The sequence below is a fragment of the Oncorhynchus nerka genome, linkage group LG9b (genome assembly GCF_034236695.1).
Source record: "Oncorhynchus nerka isolate Pitt River linkage group LG9b, Oner_Uvic_2.0, whole genome shotgun sequence".
Taxonomy (NCBI): domain Eukaryota; kingdom Metazoa; phylum Chordata; class Actinopteri; order Salmoniformes; family Salmonidae; genus Oncorhynchus; species Oncorhynchus nerka.
The window spans coordinates 27,833,734-27,854,088 of record NC_088424.1 but is presented as its reverse complement, the minus strand read 5'-3'; the positions used below and the strand labels follow the sequence as shown (position 1 = coordinate 27,854,088).

The 20,355-nt window shown below is 42.2% G+C and overlaps 1 protein-coding gene and 1 pseudogene across 1 annotated transcript; both read left to right on the top strand.

The window, feature by feature from the left end:
- The first annotated feature begins 8,301 nt into the window (after nucleotides 1-8,301).
- On the top strand, nucleotides 8,302-17,635 carry LOC115114535 (cAMP-dependent protein kinase catalytic subunit beta). Its single transcript, XM_029642848.2, has 10 exons — nucleotides 8,302-8,652; nucleotides 13,251-13,312; nucleotides 13,598-13,726; nucleotides 14,127-14,225; nucleotides 14,334-14,416; nucleotides 14,631-14,757; nucleotides 14,987-15,082; nucleotides 15,201-15,323; nucleotides 15,592-15,756; nucleotides 16,534-17,635. The coding sequence occupies exons 1-10, from the start codon at nucleotides 8,607-8,609 to the stop codon at nucleotides 16,657-16,659; spliced, it is 1,056 nt and encodes a 351-aa protein (XP_029498708.1). The 5' UTR covers nucleotides 8,302-8,606; the 3' UTR covers nucleotides 16,660-17,635.
- Nucleotides 17,636-18,883: 1,248 nt separating this feature from the next.
- LOC115114536 (exosome complex component RRP41-like) lies at nucleotides 18,884-20,341 on the top strand (annotated as a pseudogene).
- Nucleotides 20,342-20,355: the final 14 nt, after the last annotated feature.

Genomic DNA, 20,355 nt, shown 5'->3' with positions numbered 1-20,355 from the left:
GCCGCCCCCAGGTGATAAGGGTAGGCAACAACACATCTGCCACGCTGGTCCTGAACACGGGCTGCTCAGGGGTGCATGCTTAGTCCTCTCCTGTACTCCCTATTCACCCACGACTGCATAGCCAAACACGACTCCAACATCATCATTAAGTCTGCTGATGACACAACAGTGGTAGGCCTGATCACTGACAACGATGAGACAGCCTGGCAATGTGGTGCCAGGACAACAACCTCTTCCTCAATGTGAACAAGACAAAGAAGCTGATCGTGGACTACTGTAAAGGCGGGACCAACAGGCCCCCATTAACATCGACGGGGCTGTAGTAGAGCGGGTCTAGAGTTTCAAGTTCCTTGGTGTCCACATCACCAACGAACACACCAAGACAGTTGTGAAGAGGGCACAACAACACCTTTTTCTGGCTCAGGAGAAAATATTTGGCATGGGTCCCCAGATCCTCAAAAAGTTCTATAGCTGCTCGAACGAGAGCATCCTGACCGGTTGTATCACCGCCTGGTATGGCAACTAGGGTTGCAAAGGGTCAGAGAAATTCAGGTAAATTTCCATGGGAAGTTAAGCCCCGGAATTTGGGGAATTTTGCTTAAATTCATCCAAAAAGTTAGCTTATAACAGTGAACCTTTTTTGTGGGATACACATAAGGCAATTCTAGGTCTTGTGGCATATTTTGGTTAAACTATCCCCATTTAATGGAATTGTAACCCTCTGCATGCATAGTGCATTCTTCCATCACATGTGCAGTGCACTCTTCCATCACATGTACAACTGATTCTCAAGATCTTGCACACTAATGAGATGCTATTGAGCCCACACTACTACACTGTCTGAGCCAAGGACCACATGCTTTCTGGTAAGTTTTTATTACAATACTGGGTGGGGTGAATATATTGTATATTACATACATTATTTTTTGTTAACTAGTAAATAGCAGCCTACAACAAAGTGTGTTTAAATCATTTCTAACTTGCTAACAATTTCTGCTAGTTCGTTTTTTCTACCGTGCTTGAGCCTGCTAACTGAGGAGTGTTTCCATACATGTTTCATTTTAAAACATTTATCTTACAAAGGAGTTGTTTAATCTAACTGCTTAACTATTTAACTCTATATGGATTTTTTATTTTATTATTTCTATTATTTTCTTTACTCATTTAAAAAAATCTTTACAGGAAAATACCACTGGCACTATCTGATGTTTGGAAACATTTCACTGCAGCTAATGTAGAATGAAAAGCTGTGTACATTTACAAATACTGTGCCAAATATGTGAAGAATGCAACAAAGATTCAGCATCATCTGGCCAAGTGCATAAAGTTGCCTCAGCGCTCACAACATGCAACCTCTGACAAAAGTCACTCTACTTCTATTAGTGGTGAAAATGATGAATCAGAAACCTTATCGATAGCAACAGCTCATGGTCCTCCTGGAATCAGAAGTTTTTACTCAATGGAGGAACGTAGTCAGAGAAATGTGGATGAATGTCTTGTTTGAGCTGTGTGTGCAACTGGTTCACCTCTGATTTTTCAGTATAATAGCACAGAGGCTGTCCACTTATCTGGAAAGGAACAAGTACATTGATACATCTGTACATAAAGCAGGCATTCCTGGTTTCTCTGGTTGCCTGGAACATACTAGTATGATTTGGCACCAGATCCAAACAGCTAAGAAGGACAAGAGAGACCTCTATGTCATCTTCCTCGACCTGGCCAATGCCTTTGGCTCAGTTCCCCATGAACTCCTCTGGGAGTCCTTCAACATTTTCCACGTACCAGAACCCATCACTACACTGGTAAAGGCCTATTTCCAAGACCTGCAATTGTGTTTCACAACACCTGACTTCACAACAACATGGCAGCGCTTGGAAGTAGGCATAATGGCAGGCTGTACAATTTCTCCTCTGGCCTTCACTATGGCCATGGTAGTCATCATCAGGGCATCGAGATGGGTGGTCGGCGGTGAGAGATCTAAGGAAGGGCTCCGTCTCCCACCTATCCGAGCATACATGGATGACATGACTATACTGACCACCACTGCAGCATGCACCAGGCGGCTACTTGCAAAACTGCAGGATAACATCAAGTGGGCCCGGATGAAAATCAAGCCAAGCAAATCTCAAAGCATCTCCATAGTCAAGGGACAGCTTAAAGATGTGAGGTTCTGCATTGGAGATGACCCGATACCAACGGTGTCTGAGCAACCCATCAAGAGCCTGGGTAGATGGTACAACGAAAGCCTCCGGGATAAAGATCAAGTGCAGCAAGTAAGGCAGGACATCGCCGACGGTCTTGAGAACATCAACAAGACCCTACTGCCTGGGAGGCTCAAGCTTTGGTGCCTACAGTTTGGACTTCTCCCCCGGGTAATGTGGCCACTCACCGTCTATGAGGTCCCAATAACAACAGTGGAGAAGATGGAGCGAACCATTACCTCATACGTGAGGAAATGGCTGGGTGTCCCACGATGCCTGAGTAACATCGGCCTGTATGGCAAAGGGGTCCTTGAACTACCTCTTACAAGTCTAACGGAGGAGTACAAGTGCTCTAAAGTAAGACTTCAGATGACATTGAAGGACTCCAAAGACCAGACCATTAGCAAGGCTGCACCTCTCCTACAAACTGGACGGAAATGGACATCATCCAAGGCTGTGCAGCAAGCAACATCAGCCCTGAGACACCAAGACATTGTGGGTAATATCCAGCATGGAAGAGGAGGCTTTGGCCTGGCAGCAAGCAAACCAACGTTCCATAAGGCAACAACATCTGAACGCAGGAAGCTGGTGGTCGAGGATGTGCGCAGACAGGAGGAGACTGCAAGAAGTGCAAAGGCTGTCTCTCTTGCTAACCACCACGCGGTGGGAAGGCCTGGAGAGGAGAAAGATCAACTGGAGTGAGCTTTGGCAAATGGAGGCAAGCAACATCAGCTTCATCATAAGAGCTGTTTATGATGTGCTTCCATCACCAAAAAATCTACATCAATGGTATGGCGAGGACTCGACCTGCCCCCTCTGCCCAGCTCCAGCGACTCTCAGGCATATAATGACAGGTTGCAAGACCAGCCTCTCACAAGGCCGCTACACCTGGAGGCACAATCAGGTCCTCAAGAGCCTGGCTGCAGCACTTGAGACCAAGAGGAGTGCAACCAATTCATTACCTCCAAAAACAAGCAATCCCGTCAAAACAACAACATTCATCCGGGAGGGACAGAAAAGGCCCAAGTATCCTCCTACAAAGTCAGAAACTGGACACCTAGCCATGGCCCGGGACTGGAAGATGCTTGTCGATATTGGCCAGCAACTCATTTTTCCACCAGAGATTGCTTCTACCAACCTTAGGCCAGACATGGTACTCTGGTCCCCTTCACGAAAGGCTGTGTACATCATAGAGCTCACAGTCCCGTGGGAAAACTCTGTTGAAGAGGCCTACGAGCGTAAGAAACTGCGTTACACAGAGTTGGCAGCAGACGCAACTCAGCGTGGCTGGAATGCAAAGGTCTGGCCAGTTGAAGTGGGATGCAGAGGATTCGTGGCTGCTTCCATCATCAGGTTGCTGAAAGAACTTGGAATCCATGGACAGGCTCTGCGGCAGACCGTCAGAGCAGTTTCTCAAGCAGCTGAAAGAGGCAGCCAGTGGATCTGGATCAAACGGAAGGACCCTTGCTGGGCTATAACTTCATGACCCCCCACCCCCACCTGAGAACCCAATTCAGATCCCTCCAACTTGAGGAGGGCATATGAGGTATGCGGTCAGCTGTATGGCTGGCTCAGGGAAGAGGACGCCCCTGCCTTGCATAGTCCCGTGGGACATCTTAATTGGGCATGGGACACAAGCTAAGGCTTGATTACCCTTTAGCTGGCCACCTTTGATGAGGGTGTTTAGTGATTAAAGGCCAAAACACCCACTGATTCGAAGGCACACTACTGAGGATGTGTCCCAAAATTGACATCTTACCCCAGTCTAAGAAATAAACCTCCCATGCCACTCTGTCAACATCACGGCAAATCTCATGTGAGTGCATTCCATCTATTGGCACAATGGACAGTTTTTAACATCTCGTCCCGTGTTTTATGATTCTGATGCTCACAGGCAATGTGTATTGGAAGAGATTTTTGAATGTTCTTCGCCCAGCATACACCCCTCCAGCCAGACATGCTTTATCTACTAATTTGCTGGATGCAGAGTTCAAGTGAAGGTCAAGCAAATCATAGAGAAAGCAGACTGTATTGCAATCATCTCTGATTAGTGGTCGAATGTTTGTGGGTAAGGAATAATTAACTACATCATATCCACCCCTCAACCAGTATTCTACAAGAGCACAGACCCAAGGGACAACATACGCACCGGTCTCTACATTGCAGATGAGCTGAAGGCAGTCATCAATGACCTTGGACCACAGAAGGTATTTGCACTGGTGACTAGACAATGCTGCGAACATGATGGCTGCTTGGTCTAAAGTGGAGGAGTCCTACCCTCACATCACACCTATTGGCTATGTTGCTCATACATTGAATCTGCTCCTCAAGGACATCATGGCACTGAAAACAATGGATACACTCTGCAAGAGAGCCAAGGAAATTGTTAGGTATGTAAAGGGTCATCAAGTTATAGCAGCAATCTACCTCACCAAGCAAAGTGAAAAGAATAAGAGCACCACATTGAAGCAACACCCGTTGGGGTGGTGTTGCCATCATGTATGACAGTCTCTTAGAGGGGAAGGGATTATCTCCAAGAAATGTCCATATCACAGTCTGCCGATATGGACAGCCCCATCAAGAGGATCCTCCTGGATTATGGATGTTGGAAGAGAGTGGTAAGCAGCCTGAAACTCCTGAAACCTACAGTATAGCAGCAGCCATTGCACGGATTGAGGGAGACAATGCCATCCTGTCTGATGTTCAGACTCTGCTTGTAGATATAAGAGCAGAAATCTGTACAGCCCTGCCCACTTCACTGTTGCTCCAAGCAGAGGAAACTGCAGTTCTGAAGTACATCAAAAAGTGTGAAGACTTCTGCCTCAAGTCCATACATGCCGCAGCGTACATGTTGGACCCCGAGTATGCTGGCAAGAGCATCCTGTCTGGTGCAGAGATCAACAAGGCCTATGGTGTCATCACTACCTTGTCTTGCCACCTTGGCCTGGATAAGGGCAAGGTTCTTGGCAGTCTGGCGAAGTACACTTCCAAGCAAGGGCTTTGGGGATGCAATATGTCAGTCGTGCCAACATACAGTGCCTTGAAAAAGTATTCATCCCCCTTGGCGTTTTTCCTATTTTGTTGCATTACAACCTGTAATTTAAATAGATTTTTATTTTGATTTCATGTAATGGACATACACAAAATAGTCCAAATTGGTGTAGTGAAATGAAAAAAATACTTATTTTAAAAAATTCAGGGGGGAAAAAAACGAAAAACTGGTGTGTGCATATATATTCACCCCCTTTGCTATGAAGCCCCTAAATAAGATCTGGTGCGACAAATTACCTTCAGAAGTCACATAATTAGTTAAATAAAGTCTACCTATATGCAATCTAAGTGTCATATGATCTGTCACATGATCTCAGTATATATACACCTGTTCTGAAAGACCCCAGAGTCTGCAACGCCACTAAGCAAGGGGCACCAGCAAGCAATCGGCACCATGAAGACCAAGGAGCTCTCCAAACAGGTCAGGGACAAAGTTGGGAGAAGTACAGATCAGGGTTGGGTTATAAAAAAATATCTGAAACTTTGAACATCCCACGGAGCACAATTAAATCCATTATTAAAAAATGGAAAGAATATGGCACCACAACAAGCCTGCCAAGAGAAGGCCGCCCACCAAAACTCACGGACCAGGCAAGGAGGGCATTAATCAGAGAGGCAACAAAGAGACCAAAGATAACCCTGAAGGAGCTGCAATCACCCCGAGAACACCATCCCCACAGTGAAGCATGGTGGTGGCAGAATCATGCTGTTGGGATGTTTTTCCATCAGCAGGGACTGGGAAACTGTTCAGAATTGAAGAAATGATGGATGTTGCTAAATACAGGGAAATTCTTGAGGGAAACCTGTTTCAGTCTTCCAGAGATTTGAGACTGGGACAGAGGTTCACCTTCCAGCAGGACAATGACCCTAAGCATACTGCTAAAGCAACACTCGGGTGGTTTAAGGGGAAACATTTAAATGTCTTGGAATGGCTTAGTCAAAGCCCAGACCTCAATCCAATTGAGAATCTGTGGTATGACTTAAAGATTGCTGTACACCAGCGGAATCCATCCATTGACTTTGGGAGGGTGAATAGTTATGCACGCTCAAGTTCTGTTTTTTTTGTCTTATTTCTTATTTGTTTCACAATAAAACATATTTTATATCTTCAAAGTGGTAGGCATGTTGTGTAAATCAAATGATACAACCCCCCCAAAACTCTATTTTAATCCAGGTTGTAAGGCAACAAAATAGGAAAAATGCCATGGGGGGGTGGATACTTACGCAAGCCACTGTATCTCATCAGCCACCCGGTGGAAGAGACTTTGTGGATCTGAGGCTTTTTCTCCTGTTGCCCCTGTCATCCTCCAAATCCCACCAATATCAGCTGCCTCAGAGCGCAACTTGTTCTTGTTTGGGAACACACACACATCAAAGCATGCAACAGGCTGACCAATACAAGGGTTGAAAAATTGGTGGCCATCAGGGCAAATTTGAGGCTTTTTGAGCCTGACAACAAACCATCCTCAACCAGGTCGGAAAGTGACAGTGAAGATGAGGCCTCAGAGTCGGATGTTCAAGAGGTGGATATTGAGGAGGTCCAGGGAGAAGACATGGAAGCCCGAGAGGAAGACAACCAAAGCTTTAGTTCCTAGACTATCATTTTACAAATGCATGTTGATAACGTTTTTGGGAGATGCGATGCATCATTGGGGATCATTAAATATTCCCTTTCTTTTGTTGTTCAGTGAAATCATCCCATGGAAAGTCAACTCATTTAATTAAAGTTTAATTCGTAACTAAATCGTTTTTTACATTTATATTGGAAGGTTTGAATAATTTGCAATATATCTACTTATGATAAGGTAAAAGGTTTATGCTTCTGTCTCCATATGATATGGTAAATATATCCAATGCAAAAAACATTTACATTTAAATTATATTAATATAATTTGCAAATATTCAAGTTAATTCCCACGGAAAGTTTCCACCTCTGAATTTTCACCAAAATGTGCAACCCTAATGGCTCGGCATCTGACCGTAAGGCGCTACAGAGGGTAGTGCGTACGGCCCCTCTGTCACTAGGGGCAAGCTTCCTGCCATCCAGGACCTTTTAACTAGTCAGTGTCAGAGGAAGACACAAAAAATTGTCACCCAAGTCATAGACTGTTCTCTCTGCTTCCACACGGCAAGAGGTACCGGAGTGCCAAGTCTAGGACTAAAAGGCTCCTTAAGAGCTTCTAACCCCAAGCCATAAGACTGCTGAACAATTAATCAAATGGCCATCCGGACTTTTTACATTGACCCCCTCGCCATTCGTTTTTACACTGCTGCTATGCACTGTCTATTATCTATGCATAGTCACTTTACCCATACCTACATGTACAAATGACCTCGACTAACCTGTACCCCTGCACATTGACTCGTTATCGGTACCCCCTGTATATTGCTTCGTTATTGTTATTTTATTGTTACTTTTTTATTATTTTTTTACTTTATCTAGTAAATATTTTCTTAACTGTCTTGAACAGCATTTTTGGTTAAGAGCTTGTAAGTAAGCATTTCACGGTAAGGTCTACACCTGTTGTATTCGACGCATGTGACTAATAACATTGGATTTGATTTGATCCTATGAGGTAACGAATGAGTAGTAGAATTTTGCAAGTACATAGTAATAGGCCTACGAATTAAATGTGCTTCGGTAAGGTTGGCTTTTTAGCATTCATTTCAATGGTTATCAACTGTATCACAGGACTGGAACGCAAATCACAGAAAATAGGTGTTGTGGTGAGAGCTGCATAGAAGTACTTAGGTTTACGAGATTTTACTGCAGAAAAGTTACAGGGTGTGTTGAATTGTAGTGTCCCATCCTCCAAGCCCTTTGGCCTGGTGTAGGATCAGATAGGGTCTAAATAGTGGAATGAGGTGGTGGGTTTTTAATGAGTGTAGGGTTAGTTGGCAGAGTCATTTATTTTTTACATGTCCTTTTTTTGTATAACAACGTGTAGCGGATTTATACTCCAGTCCAGTTGGTGGCAGTAATGCACCATTAATATTGTATTCCAACCGCCGTTATACTCCACCGAAGAAGATTGGGTGAGATATCTCTTCACACAGAACGTCTTTGACCAAGCCATCAACAACGAATGCTTTGGGGAGAAGTGATATCAGTGACCGCTAGCTGCATGTTAGCGAGATAGAGAAGAGCTAGGAAGGGTAATATCGGAAGGGGGTAGTGAACGGGGATTTGGGCTCTTTTCATATTTGGCTGTAACATATCTAGCTATATAGATCCAAAATAACGATTGTAGCTAGCTTCGACGAATACGAGGGGAACACCACTCAACAGCAGTGTAGCTAGCTAGCGTTACCACCATCTCCCGCAGTTTAAGCGACTACTGTGTCTTCCATACGATGGGAAACACTGCTACCGCCAAGAAAGGCAACGAGCTTGAGAGCGGTGAGTTGGGATGGTCGCTGAGCATCATCTATACTGCTAACGTTAGCTAGCCAGTTAGCATGCTAATGTAATGTTGACATTTGAAGCATTTTATGGACAACAGTTTTTTGACAATCAGGAGTGTGCTCTAGCTCACTTATCCCTGATGTTGTGCACATTTACATTAATGACACTCACCATAAACATGTTGCGAGGCAGGGTATAGTAAATGGTTTGTGAATTAATCCTAGCTAGCTAGCGACAAATGAATATGTAGCAAAATTAAAGATGGTTTAGTAACTATGTGGCCAAATTGTTACAATCTGATCCAGATGCCTATCTTGCTGCTAATGTTATAGCTAACGTTAGTAAGTTAGCTAGTGTGGGACGTTTTTAGCCCGTTCTCTGTTGTCATTGGCAACCTTATTCGGGGCTGGGACTCACTTTGATAGCTATTGTTAGTTAGCAAACAACTAGTTCGCTAACGTTAACTAGAGAGTGGTAATGTGTAACAACAATGTTTCTGTATAGTTATTATCGGGCAACCAAAACGCAATTCTCAAGCAAGATATTCGTTAACCTAACGGTTTACGTTACTGTGCCTGCCTAACGATATCGGGGGGATTAGCTGAGAAAGGGCCTAGCCTCTAGTTATCGTATCCAGACCGAATAGGATGCTAGCTAGCTATCGAGTTGTATTGAATGCAATTTTGCTGTCAGTAGCTACCTAGGTAACGTCAATGAGAGCTAGTTTTATGTCAGCGTTAGCTAACGTTAGCCATCACCAGGCCCGTGAGACATCACCAAGCCAGAGTAATGTGCAGTGCCAGCTACTAGCAGTAACGTTAGCTTTATAGCCAGTCAGCTAAAGTCTGGACCATCTGACGTGTGGTGGTCTTATTGAGTAGTTATGAAGGCCTGCTTTGATATTGCATTTGTAGGTTCCAGAGATATGTTTTAGCTAACTTGTAATCTTACTAGTTAAAGAAGATATATTATTTGTTAGCAACCGGAAGTTCACTCCAATGCTGCAAATATAAACTGTAGATATATATTTTTAAATGACATGTTAGTTTAACCACACTAAGGATAAGTAGTTTGAATAGTTTTCAATTATCAGACTGTGCCTCTACCACCACATCTTGAGATGCTGCATATATACAGCTTTCCCTCTACCCCCTTGTGCACTGCTAAACAGTGACCAAATATGGTGAAGAAATGACAAATGCCCTCTTCTCATTCATAAAAGCAGGCCCAAGTAATACAACCTCCCCAAGTGACTTATCTCACAAGTCTTTTTTGTTTAGAGTCTTTGTTTAATCTTAGTGATGTGAAGGTCCACTCAGACACAGATACACACAGCACAGTTTGTCATTGACTGGAAGGGCTTGTCATCAGACCTTCGTCAGAGGATAAGCGGTATTACAAGCTTTGACGCAACTAGCACTGGGGTTGTATTAATTGGCAATGGTACACTTTGACGTACGTATGCTGATAATCAATGCACAGCATGCTGTGATAAAACTTAAAATGTTTCCCATGAAGGCCTATACAGCCATGGAGACATTGGTTTGTGTCCAGATCTACATTTGTGTGAACTGCATGCAGCAAAGTAATCTCATGCAAGTGAGTCCAGGAAATGCCACTGACTTGTGAGTTTGCATATGCTGTTCCATCCACTTCACTTTTTGTAGACTAAAATGTATGGTCATATTTTAACATATTTATGGTAGGTAGTACTTAAATGCATCTGGGTTGTTTAAAAGCTTTGTTACTTTATGATGCTGCTAATCTGTTCATATGAGATTTATTGAAGTGTTGGAAGAGACCAGGCAGAGGCACAGGAACCCGGCCAGCCTCTGGTATCTTCCTGTGTTTCAGGAAGCAAGCTATGTTCTTTGATCTGATCAGTGCAACCAAAAGCCTGCACTTTGTTTTCTTGCTAGTTCTGACATGAGCCCCAGTCTCCCAAGCTTCTAGTGTTAAACCTGTCTAAGCTGATACAGTTCCCTGAGCTGCTGCTGCTGCTACAGATTTGTGTGGCCTGTTGCTGTTCAGAGCCAGCAACCTGGTTCCTGATAATAGCCCATGTGTGTGTTGCGCTAGCCTGCTAACCTCCTCAGCACCTTTGACTCATTGTCTTGGCTCTTGGGAGATGTCAAAACACTCCCAGTTTGGCAGGGAGGGAGGGAGGGAGGGAGTGGATACAATAACTAAGTCATGCTGAATAGACTAATTCTGACACTGAATTCTGAGGCAATGTCACAGCCTTCCATGTTTATAAACATGTTAGCCTCACATTTTCAATGGAAAACCATTACATTAGCTAACCATGTTCTAGAAATATAAGCTTATTGCTGCTCATCTCTAACAACTGTTTTGTACTACTGTACTGTAGGTGTACATTCTACTATACAATACTGGACACTTGGTGTAACAGATCTGATCGTACTTCCTAATTCTTGCGTTGTATAATAAAGAATTTCTAGACAGATCCCAGTTGATTGTTGTTTATTCCTGTGATGATAGACAAAGGAGAGCACATCAGATGTGCTTAGCTTTATGTTGATGGCTGCAGATTTTAGCATGAGTGTATTAGCAGGGAGCTAATACTACCATTACATTTTAGGACATACTAGCTAAATCACTCGTACAGCAATAACATGCATACAAAAGCACATCACTGGAAGCCCCCAATATATAATGGGTTCTGTACGTGTGTGTGTGTATAAATACATAAGGAAATGTACATAGTGAACTAACTTATACACATTGTAAATATGTAAATATAATACATTATTTCACAATGTGACTTACCTCTTGCATGAATTATCAGACTGGGAAGAATTTACGTTCGCGATCTCCTATCTGCAAGCCTAGCCAATGACACTACACCTTATTGACATCTGACTTGAACCAACCAATTATAATACATAAACATTAAATACACATTTCTGCAGTTGTAAGTGTAAACATAACTAACCCTGTTACATTAGTCTCGGTTCGATTCACATTCAGTACAGTAAACCATGACCAGCTCTGGTGCCTTGTCAAAAATGTAAACATTTACATTAGCTATGTGGTCGTATATTGCCTTCTTGAATGTCATACAGTAGAGCAGGGATGATACCAGTATCACGATACTCCTTAGCATCGTGGCAAGGAAACAAAACATGAAGCAGATTTACTTCTTTAGGGAAACGACCCTAATGTTGGAAACATACATCATTGTGTTGTCATCCAGAATCACATGTATTTATTTTCCAAGCTGTAGCACACAATATTTTACATACAGCAGGTTTTTAAAGTACCAAAGAGTTTGGTCTGCTTTGTTTTTATTTTTGTCATGTAAAAAAATATTGCGACACTGGTATGGTTCAGGCCCTACAATACAGTAGTCTACTTGTCGGTCCAGGGTAATGTAGGATATTTAGGGGTTCAACATACAGAGTAGCCTATATAAACATTTTAAAAGAACTGCACATTGATTGAAGCATTCGGTTTACTACAGATCATACGATCCTAGTCACGTAATTCTGTCATGCATGTTGTGACTTTTTCATACTCACATGAGTCTGTTTAATAACCTTTCTTATTACAGTCTTGTGTTTTTCTGTGTCAAACTAAATCACAGGATTAGAATGACAACTTACTCTCTCTCTCTTACTGTTTCTTTCCTTCGCTGTCAACTTCTGTTGTTCTTCACTGCATATGGTCCATGTTTGTTGATCTGATATACTTGTTGTTAGTACATAAATCTATCTCTCTCTGTCTCTTTCTTCCACATCATCCCATCCATGTGGGTGATTGTTCCTGCAAATCCTTGGGTGATCTATAGAGACTTTTGGTATGCCCATTCTTCCACTAGATGCCCAAAATGACAGAAGATTCTATTGTAAATTAACCCAAGCTTGGCTTGTAGTAGAGGTTCACTATATGCTTCAATCTATATTCTGCCAAAACCATTACCAAAACCTCTGTTTTTGTCATCTGCATTCTGTCATTCTGGATATCTGCTGTCTGCTATGTTTTTCCATGTATGTTGGTTTGTCCTTGCTCGTCAAAAACAATGCTGTGAGTGTCATAGCCTTTCCCTCAACAGTATTAGGCCCTAATGCACAGTCAGTGCAGAAAGAAAGTGATGCTCAAGAGCTCTTCATGCTTCATGAGGGACCAGTCTCTCCTCCTGTCTAGTGAATTCTTACACCTCCCTCTCCATTTAAAAAAACAGAAACATGACATAGGGCTCTTGGCTTCACTTCTTACTTAGACTGCCTGTCTTGGTTGGTGTGTTTTGTATCATTAGAAACAGAACTGTTTTGTTTGTTTCCCTTTACTCCGTACATGTATTTTGTGGATGTTCTATGCAGATGGGCGTTTGGTTAGTTACACCTTACCTATCTTTGTCTCCAATAAGTTTCACTTCATACTGATTTTGTCACTATTGATCCCCAGCACCTTTCTAGAATTCCCACATAAGGTTCCATTTAAGATTTCCTTTGTACTTTGTTGCCCGCTCCATGCAAGCGAAAGTCATTAAATAGGAATCAATCATTATGCGTTGACCGACAATTCCTTCCTATGGGCTAAATGTGCCTGTGTTTCTACCTTCCATACAGTGAAAGAGTTTCTAGCCAAAGCCAAAGAAGACTTCTTACGGAAATGGGAATGTCCACCACAGGTGAGATGTTTCAATGCTCCGAGGCCTTGCCTGGAGTGTTTGGGGATTATCCAGGGTTTGGGGATTATTTCTCATTTACTTTTTCTGCTATTCCTCACATTCTCTTGGCCTTCTCAACCGTATTGGGGGAGAAGGTCCAAGGTACTTCACCAATGTGTTTTGAAAAGGAGATGAGGAGAGTGGATGTGAAGAATATCTAAGTTTAACCGAGTAAAAAACTTGGGCTGCGGTCGATCCATTAGGTATGCTTAATCCACTTTGTATGTTGTGTGTTACCCATTCCAGAGCACGACGGGCCTAGATGACTTTGACAGGTTAAAGACCCTGGGTACAGGCTCGTTCGGGAGAGTCATGCTAGTCAAACATAAAGGAACAGAGCAGTTCTTCGCCATGAAAATACTGGACAAGCAAAAGGTGGGTGCCCAGTGGAAAATAGCTGGCCTGTTGTAACACATTGCAGGATGGGTAACTGATGTACATTTGAGTAGACTTGGCAGGGGGGGTGGGAAACAATGATATTAAACACTGTAGTTGTTAGATTGTAGCATAACACAAGTACTGTATCATTGTGTAGTGTTAGGATTGGCGGCAGTAATGTCTGCCTGGCCCTCCAATCACTAGCACAGATATGATCTGACTTGTGAGTGTCTGGATTATTATTATATCATTTTCATTACTGAAATGGAATGCAATTTAAAAACGGACCCCTTCCCCAACCTCTGTACTGTTTTGTCATGCCATCACTAACAGTAAATAAAAAATATATATTTGTTGGTCAATACAGTTGTCTGATGATCACTTCCTTGTCTATTAGGTGGTGAAACTCAAGCAAATAGAACACACGCTAAACGAGAAGAGAATATTGCAGGCTGTGTCTTTTCCCTTCCTCGTCAGACTTGACTATGCCTTCAAGGTACAGTTCACAAAACCAAAAAAGTCAGTGTTTTTCAATCTGGCCTATTTATTAGGTTATTCAATTATTATCATCTAAGCATCTGTATGGATTTGTGTCCCTCCACAGGACAACTCCAATTTGTACATGGTGATGGAGTACGTTCCAGGAGGAGAGATGTTCTCACATCTAAGACGAATCGGAAGGTTCAGGTGAGTGTCTGTCTGCTGACATTTCTGCGCCTCAACACAAAAGAATGTTGATTACAGATTGTTTATAGATTTTCCATTTGTTGATAGAACATTTGTTTTGGATAATTTTGTAACTTATACTTTGTTTCAGTGCTTATGTAGTTAATTACAACTTTAATTTTCTGCCCCTATATCATCAGTTTAACGGATTCTTCTGTCTTTTCTTCCTTCACAGTGAACCGCACGCACGGTTTTACGCAGCCCAGATAGTACTGACGTTTGAGTACCTTCATTCACTTGATCTTATCTACAGAGATCTGAAGCCTGAGAACCTTCTAATTGATCACCACGGCTACATCCAGGTATATGTGAAGTGCTTGAAGTGGATCATTTTAGTTTGAGCCAATATTTCACCAGAGATGCTGGTATTCGAGCAGTAGAACATTTGAGGTGCCAGTACTGTGTACCGGTGAGCACAGACCCAACTAGAGCACTGCGGGACACATCACTCCCTGTGGACTGTACTGTAGTGGTGGGTTATGTTTTCTCTGCTATGTTGCTTTACTGACTATACGTGTTCTTGGTGGTCAGGTGACCGACTTTGGATTCGCCAAGAGGGTAAAAGGCAGAACCTGGACGTTGTGTGGAACTCCAGAGTACCTGGCGCCCGAGATCATCCTCAGCAAGGTGGGAGTCGTGACAGACACACAGCACATGAAATTACTCCGTTTGAAGAGATGCAACAGTTTGTTGCCCTGGATTAGATATCTGAATGTGAACTACATTGTCATTCTGCTGTGTGTAGGGCTACAACAAAGCAGTGGATTGGTGGGCCCTGGGGGTCCTTATATATGAGATGGCTGCTGGATACCCTCCCTTCTTCGCTGACCAGCCCATTCAGATCTATGAGAAGATTGTGTCTGGAAAGGTAAGGACAAGTCCATTTTATAACCGGGCCAACCTATTTCACCTGAAGTTTAACACATTTTGAACACCTGTCTTGTTCTCATTAAGTAAGCTAAACTCAGTGGGAGTTAACTGTCAAATGAAGGCTTGTCTGGCTTTTGGCTTATGTTAGTTGTGAAAGCCTCTTCCGTCTTAAATCAGTCACTTGCTTTAGAGGGATAACGAGGAGCAAATGTACGTTTCTCAATACATTACCATTTAGACAAGCCTCAACATGTGTCCCCCTTTAGGTCCGCTTCCCATCCCACTTCAGCTCTGACCTGAAGGACCTGCTGAGGAACCTGCTGCAGGTGGACCTGACCAAACGCTACGGCAACCTGAAGAACGGTGTAAACGACATCAAGGGACACAAGTGGTTCGCCACAACGGACTGGATCGCCATCTACGAGAGGAAGGTACGTTCAAGGCTATGTTGGAAGATGAGGACAAACAATGCAAAGTTGAATTGCTCTTTTTAGCACCTAACTTTTATGAAACACTATTTTATTGATGTCCAGTAGAACTTTCTTGAGCATTGTAGGGTTGGGCGATTTTTACGATTGCATGTTTGTACTCTGTATATCCTTTGCCCTGATAATCTTTTCGCATATTCTGCAAGTGACTTCGGTCTGCTGGTTCACATTTATTATTCGGCTTGAAAACGAACAACTGCCAAACAGGCAAAGATGTTCTTTGTCCCCCCACCAAATCAGCCATAGTTTTTTTCTGATTTAGCTTAATGCCGGCTTTACTATAGTTACTAAGTGAAATCCCGTCACTTTTTTTAAACAGATAAACGGTCAGAAGGATCCTTATGGAAGAAAAAATGCTGCAAATGTGCTAATATAACTGATATGTGTATTTTTATGGATAAGAGAAACAAGCCCTACAGGTTTGAAACTCATTCTGCAGCCTAGACTAGATAAAGTACTAGCCCTAACACTTGTTTTGAACAATGATTTAATGAGATTGTTTGTGGCTTTTGTAATAATTTGAAATAAAAATAGTCTTTATATGGCGTAATAATAATGTTTTCTATTTGACTCACTAGAATAACTTCAGAATAACTTCATGAAGTAGTTTGCTGAAAGGAGGCGTTACCTAGGCATCTCTACAATATCAAGTACTGGCTTTGTTTCCTCTAAGGCAAACTCCCTCACTCTTCTCCTGGTTGTGCTGCTCTGTTTTTTTAGGTGGAAGCCCCGTTCATACCAAAGTGTCGAGGCGCTGGAGACACAAGCAACTTCGACGACTATGAGGAGGAGGAGATCCGCGTCTCCGTAACGGAAAAATGCGCAAAGGAGTTTTCCGAGTTTTAGCTCGTGTGAACGTGGATATATCAGGGCTAAAACACACATGAAAAATAAGGGGATCTTTGCACTCTTCTAAAGACTTGGGGTTGGAGCAGAGACCATTGTTCAACTATTACTAAGTAGTTCCTTCATTCCACGAGGCTGAATGAGGTCGCCATGATCCTTGGGTGCCGATGATAACACCTTCACTGTCACACACACTTGCATATTAAAGCAAACGCGTCACCTTAAAAAAAAATTTAAAAAAAACTCTTCCCACTCTGTTTTTGAACTTTGTAGCAGTTGTTGTTGTCATGGATGTTGTGCTCCCCTTTACAGCTGTGATATTTTTCGTTTTAGGAGGAAAACCAGAAACAGAGTTACTATATGAGACAAAGGCCAATTGAATATTATAAGTCCACGCAGTGTAACTTCAAACCGATTTTGCCTGTGGCAGTATCGCACATGATTGTGTGGTTTTGTAGGGCATTGCCTCTAGTTGTCAAAAGTTTATATTCTTGGTCTGTTACAAGTCTGGGATGGTTTTCAAGAAAAACATATTCTCACCTTGGACTAGGACAATGTTTTGGCCATATTTCAGAAATAGTATTTGTTCTCTGTGTATAATGTTTGTCACTCTAAGACATTTTAAACACCCTTGAGTGTTAAGAGCATGACCAAAATACAACTAATTGGGTGACCGAGGAAGAGAGGTCCCTTCCTTTCTTTACCTTTTGCCTTAGAGAGCCAATTCCAACACCCCACAAAGTGCCCATTCTCTGGCCCTGTAACAGGGAAGTCATTACAGAGAATGGTGAACCCAATTACAAACAGAAATGAACAAAACAGTGATTTGTTGTTTCTGTTTGTGCCAGAGAAAGTCTAGAATTTGTAATCTCTCCTTTTAATTGACCATATTTTAATCCATGGATTTAAAACTGAAGGCTTTTTGCTCCCTAAAATGTAAGATCTGCTAATAAAAAAGGACCCTTTTAAAAATGAATTTGTGGAGCTCCAAATGCATTCAATGTACTCTTTAAATTGATCAGTTCAGTGTGTATAGTGTTGTGGCTTTTGCCTCAACATTGTTAGTGGAACCAGTACACACTTCATAACAATATATTGATGCTAAAACATTTTAAAAAGCTTCTCAGAAGGGATCACAAGACAATTTGTTTTCCATGTTTTTCCCCTATTGCTGTTCTTGACCTCTCTCCTTTCCTTGTTTGTTTCATTCTTATGACAGAATGTAGAGTTGCAACTTATAGGTATGCATATTGTTTAAAATGCTTGATTTCAAGGTACATGTTTTTTTCTCACAGACATACTGGCAAAAAAACGAAAAAACTAAAAACAAGACTGCTCCTTTGTATCACATAATCCAGTCATTGTTCAGCTCATTACATTATACGTACAGTATATGCATTGTTTCATATGTTTTATTTATACACATTAGAGATGCTAATAAATTTTATTTTTAAAAGTGTCAAAGTTTGGAATGTTTTTTTTGTAATCTTGTGGTGTACATAACTGCATACTGCTCTAGGAGTGTTCATATGTGGGTCTTATTTCTGTCAAACTTTATAAATCAGGACAACATCCAAGAGGCTACATCACACATCATGACTGAAATGTTCATGTATTTTTTAAATTACTACTACATTTACCAAATATGAACTATTCTAGCTGTATTGGATCATTTACGCATATGCCCACTTAGTTATTCATACTGTAATTTTCCAGCAATATTAGATCTGGCATAACAATAGCAATCATTTAAAAAAGTTTGGCAATAAATTAAAGTAATTCAGAGGATATTCTGTCAATATTTTTGTTTTACTGTTTACAATTCACATGTTTACCTTTCCTGAATAAAATGTGTGCTGTATTACATGTAGAATTCAAGCTGAATAGTACTGTATGTATATGGTGGGTCTAAACTTTAGTACACTGCATTCTATGAACAATGAAATATGCCAAAAACTAGGCTGGAACATGCTTTCAATGGTGCTATCCAACTCCTGACACTAGTGTCGTTAATTAGGGGGTGCCCTGGCGGACTCAAACCCTAGTCCCAACACAGATTATACCAACGGTTTATTCGTTACCTCTTGCAACATAAACGTTTACTGTTTAAGAGTCAAACTGAAGCAAATTGAGCGAACCCGAATTTGTCCAAAAGAAACTCGTTTTCGTTGCAAAACGTTTTCCGTTTGGATTAAACGTTGTAAAACATTCTGCAACAGAATCGGCGCAATGAATACATCCTAAATCTCTTGGCGAGGTCGCCAAATCGTCTGGTTTTGAATCCCTAAAACCACTATTATCTACCCATGGGCAATGTCTATTACACACGTGCGTAGTTGTACTCCAGTTCAAACATTCAAAAGATGGCAGGCCTGGAATTATTGTCCGACCAAGGATATCGTCTAGATTGAAGAAAAGCTACTGAGTACACGCTGATATGGTTTATTTGCCCAAGCTGACGGGTCTGCATACATAGAACAGGGAAATACCAAAGCGCTGGCAGTTGTGTATGGCCCTCATGAAGTACGTTTATTGCTAAACTAGCAAGATGGATATATATCTAGCTGACGTTAGTTAGATAACAACAAATACTATCTCCTTGACCGCGCTGTCATCAACTGGCCACCTTCAGCACAGCTGAGAGGAAGAGGGGACCGCAAGACCACAGAGATGAGCCTTCACCTCAAGCAGACGTGTGATGCAGCGGTGTTGACTAATATGTACCCACGCTCTCAAATATACATTTTTGTCAAGGTATCAGCTATTTCAGATCTGAATTAATTATGAAATGGGTTGTGGTGGAATCTGCACTATTCTTAAAATGGGGAATGAAAGTGGTTGTATATCCAGTCTTTGGGATTTGGAACCAATTTTAAGTTTCTCAGTTTCATGTTCTCAGTGGAGTATTCATTAGTAGTTAAGAGTTTTTTTCTTCTGTTGCGAAATGTTTTGCAACGGAAACTGTTTATCGTTGACGCTAGGAACCAAACAGAAGCAAACACCAAACTGAACAAAACGGGAAGGGACCAACCTAAATGTGTCCAATAGAAACACTCACTTTTTTGCAACGGAATCCGAATAATGAATGGTGTAGAGTTTTCTTCATCAAGTTGAACACTTAGACATGGGGCTTGAAAAGTCAACCTGACTTGAATTGAAACACTTCACTCTCTTCCTTCTCAGATCTTGCAGTCAGACGGTGGGAACCACAGTGCGTGTGAACGCTGCCACTCCGGCACTGATCGACGCGGGTATCCCCATGCGTGACTACGGTGTGCGCCTGCACTGCAGGCTTTGTGGACGAGACGGCGTTGGCAGACCTGTGCAACGCTGAAGAGAGTTGAGGGGGGCACATCACTGGCCTTGGCATTGCTGCCCCGTGGTGGGCACATCGCCCTGCTACAGATGGACGCCCGACTCCACCAGGACCACCTAGAGACACTGATGACAGGCCGTCAGCAAAGTGTTGGATGAGGTGGTGAGATGGCATCTTCAGGAGGTGTCTGCACTGACCGGAGAGTGATGTGGTGTAGCTTGGACTTTGTGGTAGATTGGCCTATAGTGAATGGCCAGGGGAGATGGAGGGAGGAGTAGATAGAGGATTAATGTTGTCTTTTTTTATTGTACACTCTTGCTCTGCTTTTGTATGAAATGCCTTTATAAACAATTACATTTAAACCCATTGATGTGTTTTGA